The 18,880-nt window shown below is 43.3% G+C and overlaps 1 protein-coding gene across 3 annotated transcripts in view; it reads left to right on the top strand.

Annotated features, from left to right (window-relative positions):
• Positions 1-18,880, top strand: part of LOC122929256 (chromaffin granule amine transporter-like) — a 138,965-nt gene that overhangs the window by 75,562 nt on the left and 44,523 nt on the right. For all 3 annotated transcript variants that reach the window (XM_044282770.1, XM_044282769.1, XM_044282771.1), the window contains exons 8-10: positions 1,994-2,037; positions 2,132-2,192; positions 2,344-2,439. In XM_044282770.1, the coding sequence (XP_044138705.1) occupies positions 1,994-2,037; positions 2,132-2,192; positions 2,344-2,439 (201 nt within the window). The remainder of the gene's footprint in view (positions 1-1,993; positions 2,038-2,131; positions 2,193-2,343; positions 2,440-18,880) is intronic.

Genomic DNA, 18,880 nt, shown 5'->3' with positions numbered 1-18,880 from the left:
ATCTGCCTATAGGTAAGCTACTGTGATATCACTAGATTCAGTATGGTAGGTAGCTGTGACATCACAAATGTGTTTATTATCTGTTAAGCTGAGATTTAGACAGGCAAACATTGGTGGCTAAGAAAAGATCATCAATGTTTTAGTCCTGGAAAAGCCTTAGACAGGTATGCTATTGTGGCCTTGCATGCGTCCTTCCGTAAGGTAAGCTGCTGTGATGCCACAAGTGGGTTTCAGTCAGGATACTTGCTGTGACATCACAATTGTGTTTCTGAAAGGTGACCTGCTGTGAAATCACAAATGGGTTTCAATCATGTAAACTGCAGTGACATCAGAAGTGTGTTTCAGACACGTAAGCTTCTGTGACATCACAAGTGGTTGTCAGTTGGGTAAGCTGCTATGCCATCACAGATGGATTTCAATTATGTAAACTGGTGTGACTTCACAAATGTGTTTCCATCAGCTGCACTTTAAGGATTAAAGTGCACAATCCTATTATAGATCCATACCAATTCTGGTTCATATGGATCCATAATATGTTACTCCTTGTGATGCTCAGTGTGCAGTATGATGCTCCATCGAAGACTCTCATAAGTCTTGAATATGTTTTTCTGCCCAGTAGGGGAAATGGTAAACTTATAATTTGTCTCTATAATTCTATTTTTTTTTTCTTTTACAATGTGGATACCAGAACTACTGGTTTGTACATTTACTTCCAAGTATTAAAATTGCCAGGACCATTAGTGTCTCCTACCAGTAGGAGCAGCACCAGCAAGCCCTTTATTTATTCTGAATTGTAAATGGAAGTCAATGTCATAGAATTTGGAAGGACAACTACTTACACATATTTCCCAAATTGTCCTTTAAATTCTAAAAGTCCTATCGAAAGTCCTACCACCTGTTCTGCTCTGGATGTGCTCCGCAGAGGTGTGCCCTAAAGCTCCTGGATTCTAATGCAAATTCTGTAACAGGTTCCCTTACCTACCAAGTATCATCTACAATACTGGTGTCCTCTTATGTGACAGAAGGGCCTTCAGTCCCTCAAGTGCTACAGCTACCTCGGCACCTCTTAGAATTACCAACAAGGGGTATAAAGTAGCTAAAATATAATGTGACTGTGGATACTACGGTCTGTGAGAAATTGGGAATGAGCAATATGGAAACCCCCTTTATTAGTTCTAATGAAGGTAGATACTCTTAGGATCCCTTTACATGGGCCAATACATGGGTAATGATCAGGAAGAGGAATGTTCATTCCTAATCATTTACACGCGGCAATGATGGCTGCTCTATTGGGATGATGAGATCAAAATACGCCAATTATTAGGAATGAGCCTTATGTTCCTATTACATGTCCCAATCAAATTAAAAAGTTTTCAAGGACTTACCTATTGATGACCTGTCCTTTGCTTGGGGTCAACCCCCGTCACTCAGTGTAAAGAGCTGTTAGTTCTGAATCCTGGTTCAAACACTGAAACTAGTGAAAGCAGTGGTGGAGGTGTCAGAAGTTGGAACCCCACTGTTGTGGTATTGATGAGCTATCCTAAATCTTGAAAAACTTTAAAGGGTTCGCCCAGGATTTTTTTAATATCATATATCCCCCCACCCCCCTCAGCGGGACCTGTGAGGAGAGCTATAATTACCTGCTCCCTTCAGACTCTGTAGTTCCCAAGCTTTCTTCACTGGACTTCAGGTCCTCACATAAACGTTCCTGCATGGATGAGATCATGTGAACTGCTGAAGACAATGACTGGCCTCAGCTGTGATGTGTCTCCAAGCGGCATGTGACCCAATGCATGGAGTATGTCATGGCTGAGGCCATTCATTGGCTGAAGCGGTACATGTGACCCCGTCTTAGCAGCAAGTTCACCTGCAGGGAATGGAATCTCTTCTAAGAGGGGAGGGCATTTCAAAATAAACTAAATTGAGTTTGTCCAATCTGTTATCTAGTGATATATGTCATGATGTTCCTCACAGTGCTATTTGTTATCCACAGCTCTACAGCTCTGTATGCTGCGATTTGCCAAGTTTGTTCCAGGGGTGAGTATACAAATTTTGTATAAAAAAAAAAAAAAGCTGTGAAGAAGAAGAACTACTGGACCCGGCACTAAGCAATTGTGTTGTTCTTCCATAGAGCATTCCAGCGGCATCCTACTTAACACTTCTTACAGACCCTTACATTCTAGTGGCTGCAGGTAAGTTACATTACCGACCATTCCATATTCAGTTTATAGCAAAGATGAACAGCTGACAACGTTACTACAAAATCTGGTGGTACACTGGGGTATGTATATCAGGGAATAGAAACCCTGTGCTTACATACGGCATTCTCCCGTTTCTTCCTAGGGGTTCTTTGCCTTGCTAATACAGCTATTGGAGTTATGGAACCCACCCTGCCCATATGGATGATGGAAACTATGTGCTCACCCAACTGGCAATTAGGTACCTGTGATGTTAAACTGATTCCTTGCTCATTATTACATTATATAAAACTACACTTCATAGGTTGGCAACCAGTAGATTGGAGTCTACTGGTAGATCTCTGACAGGTCCTGAGTAGATCACAATGCTTTAAGGTGGCCATACATTAGATATTTTAGTTTTCCGTTTTCTAAATTATTCGCTTTCGCCATTGGTCTGTAAAGGAGTGGGAGGGGGATGCCAATCTGGGATGGAGGTGGTGGGGCACACTCACTACAAGTTTGGTTCTATTGAATATAGTCCCAAAGGTGACCTCCCTGCTACAGAGGCAATGTTAGGCCTTCTGTGCTCAGATGTCCAGCTCTGGGTCTCCACTCTCTTGCAGCAATCAGACTTTCTCCCAGGCCTTGACAGAGAGATGTCTTACTCCATCCCCCATCTGGGTTAAGTGTCTTCAGAGATGAATAGACCAGGGTGTTTGCTTATCTTTGGTCTGGTGGCACTAACCTTTAATGCTTCTCTTTCTCTCTGGGTCCTATCTCTTCTCACCTAGCACTTAGTCATTCGCTGTGTCACTGTGACAAATCCTTCTGCAGCCAGCTCACTCTCTAGGCCATCTCTCCAGCACGTAGTCTCATCCTCTGCACCTCCAGCAGCGCACTGCATCTTTGATTGCACACCTGGCGCCCTGTTTTTGGCACAGGTCAAGCCAGGGAATGTACAGCCTATGGTATCCCTACCACCATTTTCATACAGGAGACACTCTCCCATGCACCTTCCCCCTTATGGTTAAAGCAGGCTCTCTTCACTAGCTACTGCAGCCAGCGGTCGGCTATTTTCGGTGACCCCATAGAAATGAATGGAGGGCGGTTGTGCATACGCAGTGTGCCCTCCGTTCATTTCCCTTCTCCGTTCTCCTTGTAGGTGTGGGTCCCAGAGGTGGGACCCACACCTATCACACAATACAGGGAGTGCAGAATTATTAGTCAAGTTGTATTTTTGAGGATTAATTTTATTATTGAACAACAACCATGTTCTCAATGAACCCAAAAAACTCATTAATATCAAAGCTGAATATTTTTGGAAGTAGTTTTTAGTTTGTTTTTAGTTTTAGCTATTTTAGGGGGATATCTGTGTGTGCAGGTGACTATTACTGTGCATAATTATTAGGCAACTTAACAAAAAACAAATATATACCCATTTCAATTATTTATTTTTACCAGTGAAACCAATATAACATCTCAACATTCACAAATATACATTTCTGACATTCAAAAACAAAACAAAAACAAATCAGTGACCAATATAGCCACCTTTCTTTGCAAGGACACTCAAAAGCCTGCCATCCATGGATTCTGTCAGTGTTTTGATCTGTTCACCATCAACATTGCGTGCAGCAGCAACCACAGCCTCCCAGACACTGTTCAGAGAGGTGTACTGTTTTCCCTCCTTGTAAATCTCACATTTGATGATGGACCACGGGTTCTCAATGGGGTTCAGATCAGGTGAACAAGGAGGCCATGTCATTAGATTTTCTTCTTTTATACCCTTTCTTGCCAGCCACGCTGTGGAGTACTTGGACGCGTGTGATGGAGCATTGTCCTGCATGAAAATCATGTTTTTCTTGAAGGATGCAGACTTCTTCCTGTACCACTGCTTGAAGAAGGTGTCTTCCAGAAACTGGCAGTAGGACTGGAAGTTGAGCTTGACTCCATCCTCAACCCGAAAAGGCCCCACAAGCTCATCTTTGATGATACCAGCCCAAACCAGTACTCCACCTTGCTGGCGTCTGAGTCGGACTGGAGCTCTCTGCCCTTTACCAATCCAGCCACGGGCCCATCCATCTGGCCCATCAAGACTCACTCTCATTTCATCAGTCCATAAAACCTTAGAAAAATCAGTCTTGAGATATTTCTTGGCCCAGTCTTGACGTTTCAGCTTGTGTGTCTTGTTGAGTGGTGGTCGTCTTTCAGCCTTTCTTACCTTGGCCATGTCTCTGAGTATTGCACACCTTGTGCTTTTGGGCACTCCAGTGATGTTGCAGCTCTAAAATATGGCCAAACTGGTGGCAAGTGGCATCTTGGCAGCTGCACGCTTGACTTTTCTCAGTTCATGGGCAGTTATTTTGCGTCTTGGTTTTTCCACACGCTTCTTGCGACCCTGTTGACTATTTTGAATGAAACGCTTGATTGTTCGATGATCACGCTTCAGAAGCTTTGCAATTTTAAGAGTGCTGCATCCCTCTGCAAGATATCTCACTATTTTTGACTTTTCTGAGCCTGTCAAGTCCTTCTTTTGACCCATTTTGCCAAAGGAAAGGAAGTTGCCTAATAATTATGCACACCTGATATAGGGTGTTGATGTCATTAGACCACACCCCTTCTCATTACAGAGATGCACATCACCTAATATGCTTAATTGGTAGTAGGCTTTCGAGCCTATACAGCTTGGAGTAAGACAACATGCATAAAGAGGATGATGTGGTCAAAACACTCATTTGCCTAATAATTCTGCACTCCCTGTAGGGGCATATCCTAGCGATGTGCCCCCATTTTCTGTGATGGGAATACCCCTGTAATTTGGGGTATTACAGTTTCTCAGGTTACAGACACCTGACCAATATTATCTTCAGTCTTCTCATGTCAAAACAACTAAAGATGGATCCTGAACTCCCATTCTTCTGACCCATTACAGCTTCTGGCCTATGCTGTATGTTTTCTTGCCATCTGCACAATATATGGGAAAAACAGGAAATGGATGTCTTGTTTGGGTGACTGTTGTAGAGAGCGGGGACTGCTCAGCATCACATTATACGTCTCCTGGAAATCAAACCACTTAATCAACCTCCAACTTCCACAATCTCATTACAGAAGCCTAGGGTTGTGCCTATAATTACATCACTGTACACCCTGTTGGCTAAAAGGATTACACAGAGGCTGCAATATTTAACCATTTCACCATTTGAAAGTAGTAAAGCTGGACCCTATGCTACAGATTATGGACAGCTGAAAAAGGCCAATTTACAATATACAGGTCCTTCTCAAAAAAATAGCATATTGTGATAAAGTTCATTATTTTCTGTAATGTACTGATAAACATTAGACTTTCATATATTTTAGATTCATTACACACCAACTGAAGTAGTTCAAGCCTTTTATTGTTTTAATATTGATGATTTTGGCCTACAGCTCATGAAAACCCAAAATTCCTATCTAAAAAAATTAGCATATCATGAAAAGGTTCTCTAAACGAGCTATTAACCTAATCATCTGAATCAACTAATTAACTCTAAAAACCTGCAAAAGATTCCTGAGGCTTTTAAAAACTCCCAGCCTGGTTCATTACTCAAAACCGCGATCATGGGTAAGACTGCCGACCTGACTGCTGTCCAGAAGGCCATCATTGACACCCTCAAGCAAGGGGGTAAGACACAGAAAGAAATTTCTGAATGAATAGGCTGTTCCCAGAGTGCTGCATCAAGGCACCTCAGTGGGAAGTCTGTGGGAAGGAAAAAGTGTGGCAGAAAACGCTGCACAACGAGAAGAGGTGACCGGACCCTGAGGAAGATTGTGGAGAAGGACCGATTCCAGACCTTGGGGGACCTGCGGAAGCAGTGGACTGAGTCTGGAGTAGAAACATCCAGAGCCACCGTGTACAGGCGTGTGCAGGAAATGGGCTACAGGTGCCGCATTCCCCAGGTCAAGCCACTTTTGAACCAGAAACAGCGGCAGAAGCGCCTGACCTAGGCTACAGAGAAGCAGCACTGGACTGTTGCATGTCATTCGGAAATCAAGGTGCCAGAGTCTGGAGGAAGACTGGGGAGAGGGAAATGCCAAAATGCCTGAAGTCCAGTGTCAAGTACCCACAGTCAGTGATGGTCTGGGGTGCCATGTCAGCTGCTGGTGTTGGTCCACTGTGTTTTATCAAGGGCAGGGTCAATGCAGCCGCTATCAGGAGATTTTGGAGCACTTCATGCTTCCATCTGCTGAAAAGCTTTATGGAGATGAAGATTTCATTTTCCAGCACGACCTGGCACCTGCTCACAGTGCCAAAACCACTGGTAAATGGTTTACTGACCATGGTATTACTGTGCTCAATTGGCCTGCCAACTCTCCTGACCTGAACCCCATAGAGAATCTGTGGGATATTGGGAAGAGAAAGTTGAGAGACGCAAGACCCAACACTCTGGATGAGCTTAAGGCCGCTATCGAAGCATCCTGGGCCTCCATAACACCTCAGCAGTGCCACAGGCTGATTGCCTCCATGCCACGCCGCATTGAAGCAGTCATTTCTGCAAAAGGATTCCCGACCAAGTATTGAGTGCATAACTGAACATAATTATTTGAAGGTTGACTTTTTTTGTATTAAAAACACTTTTCTTTTATTGGTCGGATGAAATATGCTAATTTTTTGAGATAGGAAATTTGGGTTTTCATGAGCTGTATGCCAAAATCATCAATATTAAAACAATAAAAGGCTTGAACTACTTCAGTTGGTGTGTAATGAATCTAAAATATATGAAAGTCTAATGTTTATCAGTACATTACAGAAAATAATGAACTTTATCACAATATGCTAATTTTTTTAGAAGGACCTGTATTCTGCCAACCATCTGCAACTTTTCAAGATGCAAAAGACATGACAGACGCTGAACAAAGGCAGATACTTATGGAAACGATGTCATAGAGTGCTGTAGTTAATAAGTTATCCATGCCAAATGTCAGATTTACATCTCATCGATGAAAGTTCAGATGAGACCACTGATCATGGCAGAGATCGATCGGCAATAATGCTCTCTGTAAAGTCAGCTTAAAGGGAATGTGTTATCAGACAGTGACCTATTTTTTAAAGGGGTTCTTTGGGGCCACAGGTATTGATGACCTCTCCTCAGGATCAGAGGCGTAGCTAAAGGCTCATGGGCCCTGGTGCCCCCCTCTTCACTCAGTGCTGGTGCACCTAGCTTTTCTGCTGCCCAAGGCAAATATTGAAATGCCTCCCCCCCTTCCCTCCAGTCCTACTGTTAAAGGGGTTGTCCTCTTTTTACAACTGATGACCTATCCTCAGGATAGGTCATTAATATCGGATCAGCCGGGGACCTCCGGCCCCCCCTGACGATCAGCTATTTGAAGAGAGGGCAGCGCTCACATGAGAGATGCTTTCTCTGTTCTGTTCACCTGCTCGCCGTAACATTTGCAGTGATGAGCAGGTAAACAGAGCAGAAAAGGCAGCGCTCATACAAAAAAAAAAAGCGGACAACCCCTTTAAAGACATACTTGGAAAGCATTACATACAGCGCTACCAAACATACAGGGTAATACAGCGCCACATATGTACCTCTTACATCCAGTGACTTCTCTTCTCTGATGTAGATATTCTCTTTCCCCTTCTTCTCCTGTCAGACCAGACCGCCATGGTGACTTCTTTCTCTGCTCCTCGTCTCTGCAGAGTTTAACAAACAGATATCTTACTTTCCTATTTTTCCATCCTCCTCCTCACCTTCTCAACATCCCATCCTTCACCCCCAATACTGTGCCCACTGTGCTCCCCAATACTTTCCTGCAGAAACAGTCCCCCTGAAAATACTGGTACCACACACCCCTTTATATTGTGCACTAGTACAAAAAATTCCCCCTTCCTTTCAGATCAGACCCCCATATAAAACCCTAAATGAGATCCCCCATCTCAGACCAAACCCCCTTTAGACCTCTATGTCAGACCCCATATAAGACCCCCGTTTTAGACCTCATATCAGACCCCCATTAGACCTCCATGTAAGACCCCAAACCAAACTTAAACCTCAGATAAGACCCCATTAGACCTCCAAACCCCATATAAGACCCCATTAGACCTCCAGATTAGACCTCCAGACCACCATATCAGACCTGTAGACCCCCATTAGACCTCCAGACCCCCATATCTGACCCCCATTAGACCTCCAGATCTGACCCTCATTAGACCTCCAGACCCTCAATCAGACCTCCAGACCCCCAATCAGAAGCCCCATTAGACCTCTAGACCCCAATCAGACCCCCACTAGACCTCCAAACCCATAATCAGACCCCCATTAGACCTCTAGACCCCCAATCAGACCCCTATTAGACCTCCAGTCAGACCTCTCCAGACCCCCAGTCAGACCTCTCCAGACCCCCCAGTCAGAAGCCCCATTAGACCTCTAGACCCCAATCAGACCCCCACTAGACCTCCAAACCCATAATCAGACCCCCATTAGACCTCTAGACCCCCAATCAGACCCCTATTAGACCTCCAGTCAGACCTCTCCAGACCCCCAGTCAGACCTCTCCAGACCCCCCAGTCAGACCTACAGACCCCCTGTCAGACCTCCAGACTCCCCTCATTAGACCACTTCAGACCCCCAGTCAGACCTACAGACCCCCCATTAGAACTATATATCAGACCTCAGATCAGACTGTAAAATAAAGTAACTTACCTCTCCTGCCGCCACTTTCCTTGTCCTGGTTGTCTTCTCTTCTCAGGGACCGCGCTGCAGTCACCTGACCTCCTGCAGCGTCAGGTCAGAGCGCTCTGTACGTCCTGATGCTGCACGCAGGAAGGACACAGCAGAGCGGGCCCTGAGAAGAGTGAGCAGGAGGAGGGGTAAGTACTGGACAGCACTCACAGTGGTTCTCTCACCCTCCTGCAGACTAGTGAGCGCTTTCATTAAGGAAGCCCTCGCTAGTATTCTCTTTATAAGATGCAATGCAAAATATTTGACCCTGACATATGAAAAAGCACTTAATTCATAATTTGCCTATAGTCCTAAGCCTTATCTTGACATTACTTTCATTCCCATAAAACTTAACTTTTATTACAACTGACTCATTATTACTGACCATTAAATCTACCAATTTAAAACTATTAGTTGTGTTGTCTATTTTCTGTTAATAGATCAATTTATACTCAGTTCACTATCTGGACTGTAATTTGATAAGGGGCTGGAAGCTGTGCGCTGGCTCCAGACTCCCCCCTTGTGGCAGGCGCAGCACTATGAGGTGCCTTTTGCGCTGTGGCATTAGAAGAATTCTGATATCTCTGACTTTTTAGTCTAACCAGACTGTCTATTACTCTGTAATTCCTCTAGCGCCGTTCTATGGAAACAGTAGGTTTAAAGAACACACCAAATGCTTGAAATAACTTCTTTATTAACTTCAACTTTTCTTCATATATAACACTGCCGCCGCCGCAGCAGATAGTTCATGTACAAAACACGTGTTGAAAAGGTATCACAAAATGGCGGTATGCATAAGATGGTGGTTCAACTGTTCAATCTTGTCATTCAACATAAAATGGTGGATATATTTCTCTCTTGAGTATCTGTATTCTCATTTTAAGTTATTTAACCACCTCAGCAACCCTAGCTTAAACACCCTTAATGACCAGACCACTTTTTACAATTCTGCACTACACTACTTTCCCCGTTTATTGCTCGGTCATGCAACTTACCACCCAAATGAATTTTACCTCCTTTTCTTCTCACTAATAGAGCTTTCATTTGGTGGTGTTTCATTGCTGCTGACATTTTAACTTTTTTTGTTATTGATCGAAATTTTACGAAATTTTTGCAAAAAAATGACATTTTTCACTTTCAGTTGTAATTTATTTATTTTTTTAAACGCGACATCTATATATAAATTTTTCTCTAAATTTATTGTTCTACATGTCTTTGATAAAAAAATGTTTGGGTAAAAAAAAAATGGTTTGGGTAAAAGTTATAGTGTTTACAAACTATGGTACAAAAATGTGAATTTCCGCTTTTTGAAGCAGCTCTGACTTTCTGAGCACCTGTCATGTTTCCTGAGGTTCTACAATGCCCAGACAGTAGAAAAACACCACAAATAACCCCATTTCGGAAAGTAGACACCCTAAGGTATTCGCTGATGGGCATAGTGAGTTCATAGAACTTTTTATTTTTTGTCACAAGTTAGCGGAAAATGATTTATTTGTTTATTTTTTCCTTACAAAGTCTCATATTCCACTAACTTGTGACAAAAAATAAAAACTTCCATGAACTCACTATGCCCATCACGAAATACCTTGGGGAGTCTTCTTTCCAAAATGGGGTCACTTGTGGGGTAGTTATACTGCCCTGGCATTTTAGGGGCCCTAATGTGTGAGAAGTAGTTTGAAATCAAAATGTGTAAAAAATGCCCTGTGAAATCCTAAAGGTGCTCCTTGGAATGTGGGCCCCTTTGCCCACCTAGGCTGCAAAAACATGTCACACATGTGGTATCGCCGTACTCAGGAGAAGTTGGGCAATGTGTTTTGGGGTGTCATTTTACATATATCCATGCTGGGTAAGATAAATATCTCGGTCAAATGCCAACTTTGTATAACAAAATGGGAAAAGTTGTCTTTTGCCGAGATATTTCTCTCACCCAGCATGGGTATATGTAAAATGACACCCCAAAACACATTGCCCAACTTCTCCTAAATACGGCGATACCACATGTGTGACACTTTTTTGCAGCCTAGGTGGGCAAAGGGGCCCACATTTCAAAGAGCACCTTTAGGATTTCACAGGGCATTTTTTACACATTTTGATTTCAAACTACTTCTCACACATTAGGGCCCCTAAAATGCCAGGGCAGTATAACTATCCCACATGTGACCCCATTTTGGAAAGAAGACACCCCAAGGTATTTCATGATGGGCATAGTGAGTTAATGGAAGTTTTTATTTTTTGTCACAAGTTAGTGGAATATGAGACTTTGTAAGAAAAAAAAATAATAATCATCATTTTCCGCTAACTTGTGACAAAAAATAAAAAATTCTAGGAACTCGCCATGCCCCTTACGGAATACCTTGGGGTGTCTTTTTTTCCAAAATGGGGTCACTTGTGGGGTAGTTATACTGCCCTGGCATTTTAGGGGCCCTAATGTGTGAGAAGTAGTTTGAAATCAAAATGTGTAAAAAATGCCCTGTGAAATCCGAAAGATGCTCTTTGGAATGTGGGCCCCTTTGCCCACCTAGGCTGCTAAAAAGTGTCACACATGTGGTATCGCCGTACTCAGGAGAAGTTGGGCAATGTGTTTTGGGGTGTCTTTTTACATATACCTATGCTGGGTGAGAGAAATATCTCGGCAAAAGACAACTTTTCCCATTTTTTTATACAAAGTTGGCATTTGACCAAGATATTTATCTCACCCAGCATGGGTATATGTAAAATGACACCCCAAAACACATTTCCCAACTTATCCTGAGTACGGCGATACCACATGTGTGACACTTTTTTGCAGTCTAGATGCGCAAAGGGGCCCAAATTCCTTTTAGGAGGGCATTTTTAGACATTTGGATCCCAGACTTCTTCTCACGCTTTAGGGCCCCTAAAATGCCAGGGCAGTATAAATACCCCACATGTGACCCCATTTTGGAAAGAAGACACCCCAAGGTATTCAATGAGGGGCACGGCGAGTTCATATAATTATTTTTTTTTGGCACAAGTTAGCGGAAAATGTTTTTTTTTTTTTTTTTTCTCACAAAGTCTCCCTTTCCGCTAACTTGGGACAAAAAATTTAATCTTTTATGGACTCAATATGCCCCTCAGCGAATACCTTGGGGTGTCTTCTTTCCAAAATGGGGTCATTTGTGGGGTGTTTGTACTGCCCTGGCATATGAGGATCTCCGCAATCATTACATGTATGGCCAGCATTAGGAGTTTCTGCTATTCTCCTTATATTGAGCATACAGGTAATGAGATTTATTTTTTCCATTCAGCCTCTGGGCTGAAAAAAAAAATGAACGGCACAGATTTCTTCATTCGCATCGATCAACGTGGATGAAAAAATCTCTGCCCAAAAAAAAATAGGAGGGGTAAGGCGTTTGCCAGGACATAGGAGCTGCGCCCAACATCCATACCCACTTAGCTCGTATGCCCTGGCAAACCCGATTTCTCCATTCACATCAATCGATGTGGATGAATAAATCATTGCCGGGATTTTTTTTTATATACAAAGTGTTTGCCAAAGCATATGAACACCGCCGCCCCCTCAGCTCATATGCCTTGGCAAACGTATCTTTTACTGCAGAGGAGAAATCTCATCTTGCAGCGCAGCATACACCGACTTTTGTGTAATCTGACAGCAGCGCAATGCTTCTGTCAGAATGCACATCAGTGCTGCAGCTAGTCGATGGGTTGGTCCACCTGGAAGGTAAAAAAAAAGAAAAAAACAGCAACGCAATAAATTAATTAACATTATAATAACATTTGAACGGAACATTAACTTTTATAAACTTTATTTAACTTTTTGAACAGAACATTAACTTTTTTGCTTACCGGTGATTTTTTTTTGGCTTTGTTTTTTTTTACCTTTTTTATAGGACATGGGGAAGGACCTCTCCTTCCCCATGGGACAATGTGCAAAGCGCAAATCGCCCAGAGATGTGGCGAAGTACATTATGCACTTTGCCCCAGGTGAAAGGAGAGGTTTGCAGCAGCTCTGTGTGAATGGGCCCTAATAGCCCTGTGTGCCTGTCCTCTGAGATGCAATCCCTATGCTAGGTGTACCTGTGTGTGGTACTTCCGGAAACACTCTCCAAAGCATAGGGCAGGGTGGTCAGGGCAGTCAGGACAGAAATAGCGGGTGTCACGCCTTATTCCACTCCTGCTACAGACACGACATCTTTTTCGGGGTGACGGTTGGGTTGCGGTACCAGGAACGACACTGGGGAAATGTCGCTCGTGTAGACGGCTAACTACACTGGTGGATGGGGCCACGGAACCTCCGGGATACAGGAGGTTCTCGATGATCTCTTCCTGAAATTTGAGGAAGGATCCTGTTCTCCCAGCCTTACTGTAGAGAACAAAACTATTATACAGAGCCAATTGAATTAAATATACAGACACCTTCTTATACCAGCGTCTGGTGCGTCGGGAAACTAAATACGGAGACAACATCTGGTCATTGAAGTCCACCCCTCCCATGTGAAGGTTATAGTCGTGGACTGAGAGTGGCTTTTCAATGACACGGGTTGCTCGCTGAATTTGGATTGTCGTGTCTGCGTGAATGGAGGAGAGCATGTAAACGTCACGCTTGTCTCTCCATTTCACCGCGAGCAGTTCTTGGTTACACAAGGCAGCCCTATACCCCCTTGCAAGACGGGTGGTAACGAACTGTTGGGGGAAGCCCGCGCGACTAGTTCGCGCGGTGCCACAGCAGCCAATCTGTTCTAGAAACAAATGCCTGAAGAGGGCCACACTTGTCCACATAAAGATGGTACCCTTTGCCAAATAAGTGTGACACCAAGTCCCAGACTGTCTTCCCACTGCTCCCCAGGTAGTTAGGGCAACCGACCGGCTCCAGGGTCTGATCTTTTTCCTCATAGATCCGAAATTTGTGGGTATAGCTTGTGGCCCTTTCACAGAGCTTATACAATTTGACACCATACCGGACGTGCTTGCTTCGGATGTATTGTTTGAAGCCAAGGCGCCCGGTAAAATGTATTAGGGACTCGTCTACGCAGATGTTTTGCTCAGGGGTATACAAATCTGCAAATTTGTTGTTGAAGTGGTCTATGAGGGGCCGAATTTTGTGGAGCCGGTCAAAAGCTGGGTGGCCTCTGGGATGGGAGGTGGTGTTGTTGCTAAAAGGCAGGAAACGCAGGATGGCCTCAAATCGTGCCCTGGACATGGCAGCAGAGAACATGGGCATGTGATGAATTGGGTTCGTGGACCAAAATGACCGCAATTCATGCTTTTTGGTTAGACCCATGTTGAGGAGAAGGGCCAGAAAAAAAATTAATTCGGAAACTTGGACGGGTTTCCACCGGAAAGGCTGGGCATAATAGCTTCCCAGGTTGGCGGCTATAAATTGAGTAGCATACCGATTTGTTTCTGCCACGACTATGTCCAAGAGCTCCGCAGTCAAGCTAGAAAAATCCCAGTGCCGAACCGATCTGAGCTGTCTCAACCCGAACTCCAGACTGGGCGGTGAAAGGGGGAACTAATGGTGCGGCTGAAGTTGGGGACTGCCAATCAGGGTTTTCCAGCACCTCAGGGACTCTAGGGGCTCTACGGGCCTGTCTGTGCAGTGGCTGCGACGGGGTAATTATTGCACATGCCACCGTACCAGCTTCAACTGCCCTTCTGTTGCTCGCCACTTCACCATGTTGTACGTCAGTGCTGGTACTAGGTCCAGGGTGAGCTGCGCTGCTGATGTATGCCTCACCACGTAATCCGACAGCGCCAGCCCCACGGGGCCGGGTACGCCTGGTGCTATCAGGGACCTCAACCTCCTCGTCCGAACTTTGGGTCAGACTGCCACTGCTTTCTACAGGTTTATATTCTGACCGGCTGGATTCGTCAGATAATGGTTCGTCAGATAATGGTTCCCATTCCTCATCCGACTGGGTCAGAAGCCTGTAGGCCTCTTCAGAAGAATACCCCTTATTTGACATTTGGACTACAAAACTTAGGGGGTATTACCTGAGACTACCCAAGATAAAAAGCAAGCCTGTCTCACAAATGGGAGGCTAGCTAAGTACCGGAGGCCGCTGCGATTGATAAAAAATATCAAAACTGATTTTTTTATCGCCGCAGCGCTTGTAAAGTGATTGTGCAGTGATCAAAAAAAATATATAATTTTTGTCACTGCGGCGGGGCGGGGGCGTGGGTGAACGCACGTGTGGGCGACCGATCAGGCCTGATCGGGCAAACACTGCGTTTTGGGTGGAGGGCGAGCTAAGGTGACACTAATACTATTATAGATCTGACTGTGATCAGTTTTGATCACTTACAGATACTATAAAAGTACAAATGCTGATTAGCGATACGCTAATCAGCGAATCAGTGACTGCGGTGCGGTGGGCTTGGCGCTAAATGGTCGCTAACTACCTAACCAAGGGGCCTAAACTATCCTAAAACCTAACAGTCAATACCAGTGGAAAAAAAAGTGACAGTTTACACTGATCACTTTTTTCCCTTTCACTAGGTGATTGACAGGGGCGATCAAGGGGTTAATTGGGTGATGGGGGGTGATCTGGGGCTAAGTGTAGTGTTTTGTGTGTACTCACTGTGATGTCTGCTCCTCTTCTGGAACCAACCGACCAAAAGGACCAGCAGAGGAGCAGAGAAGCCATTTAACACCTTATATTTATAATATATAAGGTGTTATATGGCTTGTGATTCATTTTTTTGAAAATCATCAGCCTGCCAGCCACGATCATTGGCTGCCAGGCTGATGATGTAATACCTCTCTAACTTTTGCCGGCCCGCGATGCGCATGCACGGGCCGGCTTTGAGCGTCATCTCGCGTCTCGCGAGATGACGCGCCAATGCGTGACTCTGCCTGAGACAGCCGCCTCCGGACCGCGATCTTCATGATCTCTCTGAGAGGTATATCTGAGGTCTAACTAATATTTCTACTTGCTGAATTTGGTTGCAATTTGCAGTATGCAGTTAGCAGTAACTATTTGCAGATTGGTTGAGTATGATCTGGTATGGTTGTATGCAATTTGGATTGTAATATGGAATTTGAATGGTTGCTATTGTGAACTTTGTAGTTTGCAATTGGTGGAACTAAGTAAACACACATATAACTGGTTCAGTATACAGTTCTTATTACTATATTAACAGTGGGAACGTTATATAACTGTTTTTAATATCTATATTGGCCTCTCTACTTCCATAAAACACAGCTCTTGGTGGAGTGAATGTCTGTTCAGCTTCTCTCCTCTGGTGTAGTGATTCCAGCTAGGGGAATTTCCCACACAGGCTGTGTGTGAGGCTGGCTGTGATTGGTCAAGACTCCTGCCCAGCAACAACAGTTTAACTATGCTTTCTGTTGTTTCTGCTGTGTCAATGAGCTTACCTCACATCATATAAGAAATCTTAAAGGCATACTATATTTTCTGCTTCTATGAACACCATATATAACAGTTATATGACATTCAAACATGAAGTCACTGTAAACAACTCTGCTTTTGTCTTTAACACACAAACATAGGAACCGTATTAAGGTTATTGGCAGGTCTAGCTCTATAAACATATAAGCTATATTAGCAACCTAGGACAGGTCTTAGCTGGCCAGCTACACCCCTATTCTTATGCTGAATACACTTGTGTTTAGACTGAATACACTTGATGCCAAATACACTCCATTATTATGCTGAATACACTTGTGTTAGGCTGAATACACTTATTGCTGAATACAGTCCATTATGGTGAATACACTCGATATCTACAGGCTACACCCCTGCTCTAAAAACACCCTCAATGAATGTCCCCCGACCTGTTTCGCCAGCTAACCTGGTGTCTTCAGGGGATCGAACAGTCTACGCATTGATGGACATCTTATAAAGAGAAAAGTATAATACCACTGGCAAGGGGGGCCCTTCGCGACCGCTGCGACCCCTATAGTTACGTCAGTGCTTAGGATAGGTCATCAATACCAGATCGGTGAGGGTCCGACACCTGACACTCTCACTAATCAACTGTTTCAGGCAGCAATGAAAACAACTGATTGGTAGGGTGCCAAGTTTCAGACCCCCTGACTTTCTTAAGGATCATCAATATATTTAGTCCAGACAGTCCCTTTAAGTAAAATTTTTATGTAGCCATTGTTTTTTGACTGCAGGCAGTGCAAATGCACATCTTTTGGCTTTGTTGCAGAAAGAATCCTGCTCTTGAAATAGACGGAGCAGGTAGGTTTCAGAGCTGTCTCTAAGGGGAATATGACTTCTCATATCCAGGCCACATAGTGGTTAATGAGTGCAACGTGGTGAATGCGACTGCCTCTCTTGGCCCAGCAATAATATGATCAATGAGTGTCTTCTGGCTTAGATCAGCTCTGCCAGTCAGGATTGGGGGCTGTTTTCCCCATAACTGGGTAGATTTGCAGATGGCTGCCATCAAAAGCAACAACAAGAAGCCATTAGTGTTGATCACGAATATTCAAATTTTTATCGCGAATATAGGTAATTCAAAAATTTGCGAATATTTTGAATATAGTTATATATATTCGTAATTTCGAATATTAGAAAAAAAAATCCTTAATTTATTTATTTTTTCATTCGATTTTTTTTTAAATCAGTACACATGATCCCTCCCTGCTTTTAGCTTGTGGGCCAATAAGAAGGCTGCAATATACTTGACTTTAGGAGCAGTAGTGTTTGCGAATTTTGCTCTATATGAGTTTTTTTCGAATATTCGCTATATTGCTATATATTCTTGTTTTAGAATATTACAAAAGCTATAGCAATATAGCGAATATTCGAAAAAAAACGAATATAGAGTAATTTAGCTAATATAGTGCTATAATCGTTTTTTTATAGTTGTAATTTTTTTTAATCTGAACTTCAGATGAGAAAAAAATTACAACTATTAGACAAAGAAGATTATAGCACTATATTAGCTAAATTGCTCTATATTCGTTTTTTTTTTTTGAATATTCACTATATTGCTATATATTCTTGTTTTTAGAATATTACAAATATTCAAAAAAACTAAGTTATAGCAATATAGCGAATATTCGAAAAAAAATAGAATATAGAGCAATTTAGCTAATATAGTGCTATAATCTTCTTTGTCTAATAGTTGTAAGATGAAAAATTTGCAATAAAAAATTAGAATTATTAAAATTTGCATATTACACAATCATTACCTTGCCAATTTTTTGAGTAAAAAAAACCTGCGAATATTCGAATTTGCGAATATTCGCCGAATATTCTAAAGTGCCCCTGTGCGTCTCCCCCCCCTTAATATGCCACTGAGAAGCGCATTCCTTTTACACCATCAGCTGATCCCACATAGATGTCTACAGAACCTGTTCTATTAAACGCTTATTGTAGAGCCTCCCGACAAAGTAGAGAGGGTGTCAGCAGTAAGTTTGTGTTGACATCACTGATTATTTTGCGCATCCTCTAATCCGTCAGAACAATACCCCCAAAAAACAGATCCTGTCTGTTGAGTATCCACCTTCACTTGGTCAGCACTTTGTCAGTAATCCATCAATATTGCTAATAAAGCCAAAAGAAAACAAGAGTGGATTCAAAACAAAAAAGACACATGAATAGAATATCTGCATGTCTTCTGTGTTTTGTACCTACTCCTGCTTTTGGCTACCAAATCATAGGCCAATTCTGATGGGACCATACAGGCCTTACAGCTGCTACATAGACAGGATCCATTGTGTGTCTCATTTTTCCTGGCTTCTGACAGATCAGAAGAAGGGTCAAATATATGATGATGTTAACCAGGCCAAAAGGCAAAATAGTGGCCCAGTCATTAAATGGAGAGGGTGGGAACAGCATGAGGAGACCACAGAGTGGCCCAGTGACATAGTGGTTATGTGGCAGCAGCATGAGGAGACCACAGAGTGGTGAAGTGGGAGCAGCATGAGGAGACCACAAAGTGGCTCAGAGACATAGTGTTGAGGTGGCAGCAGCATGAGGAGACCACAGAGTAGTGATGTGGCAGCAGCATAAGCAGACAACAGAGTGGTGAAGTGGC

The sequence above is a fragment of the Bufo gargarizans genome, chromosome 2 (assembly GCF_014858855.1).
Source record: "Bufo gargarizans isolate SCDJY-AF-19 chromosome 2, ASM1485885v1, whole genome shotgun sequence".
In the NCBI taxonomy this organism is placed as follows: domain Eukaryota; kingdom Metazoa; phylum Chordata; class Amphibia; order Anura; family Bufonidae; genus Bufo; species Bufo gargarizans.
The sequence above is the reverse complement of the archived record's forward strand: the minus strand, read 5'-3'. Positions and strand labels throughout refer to the sequence as shown.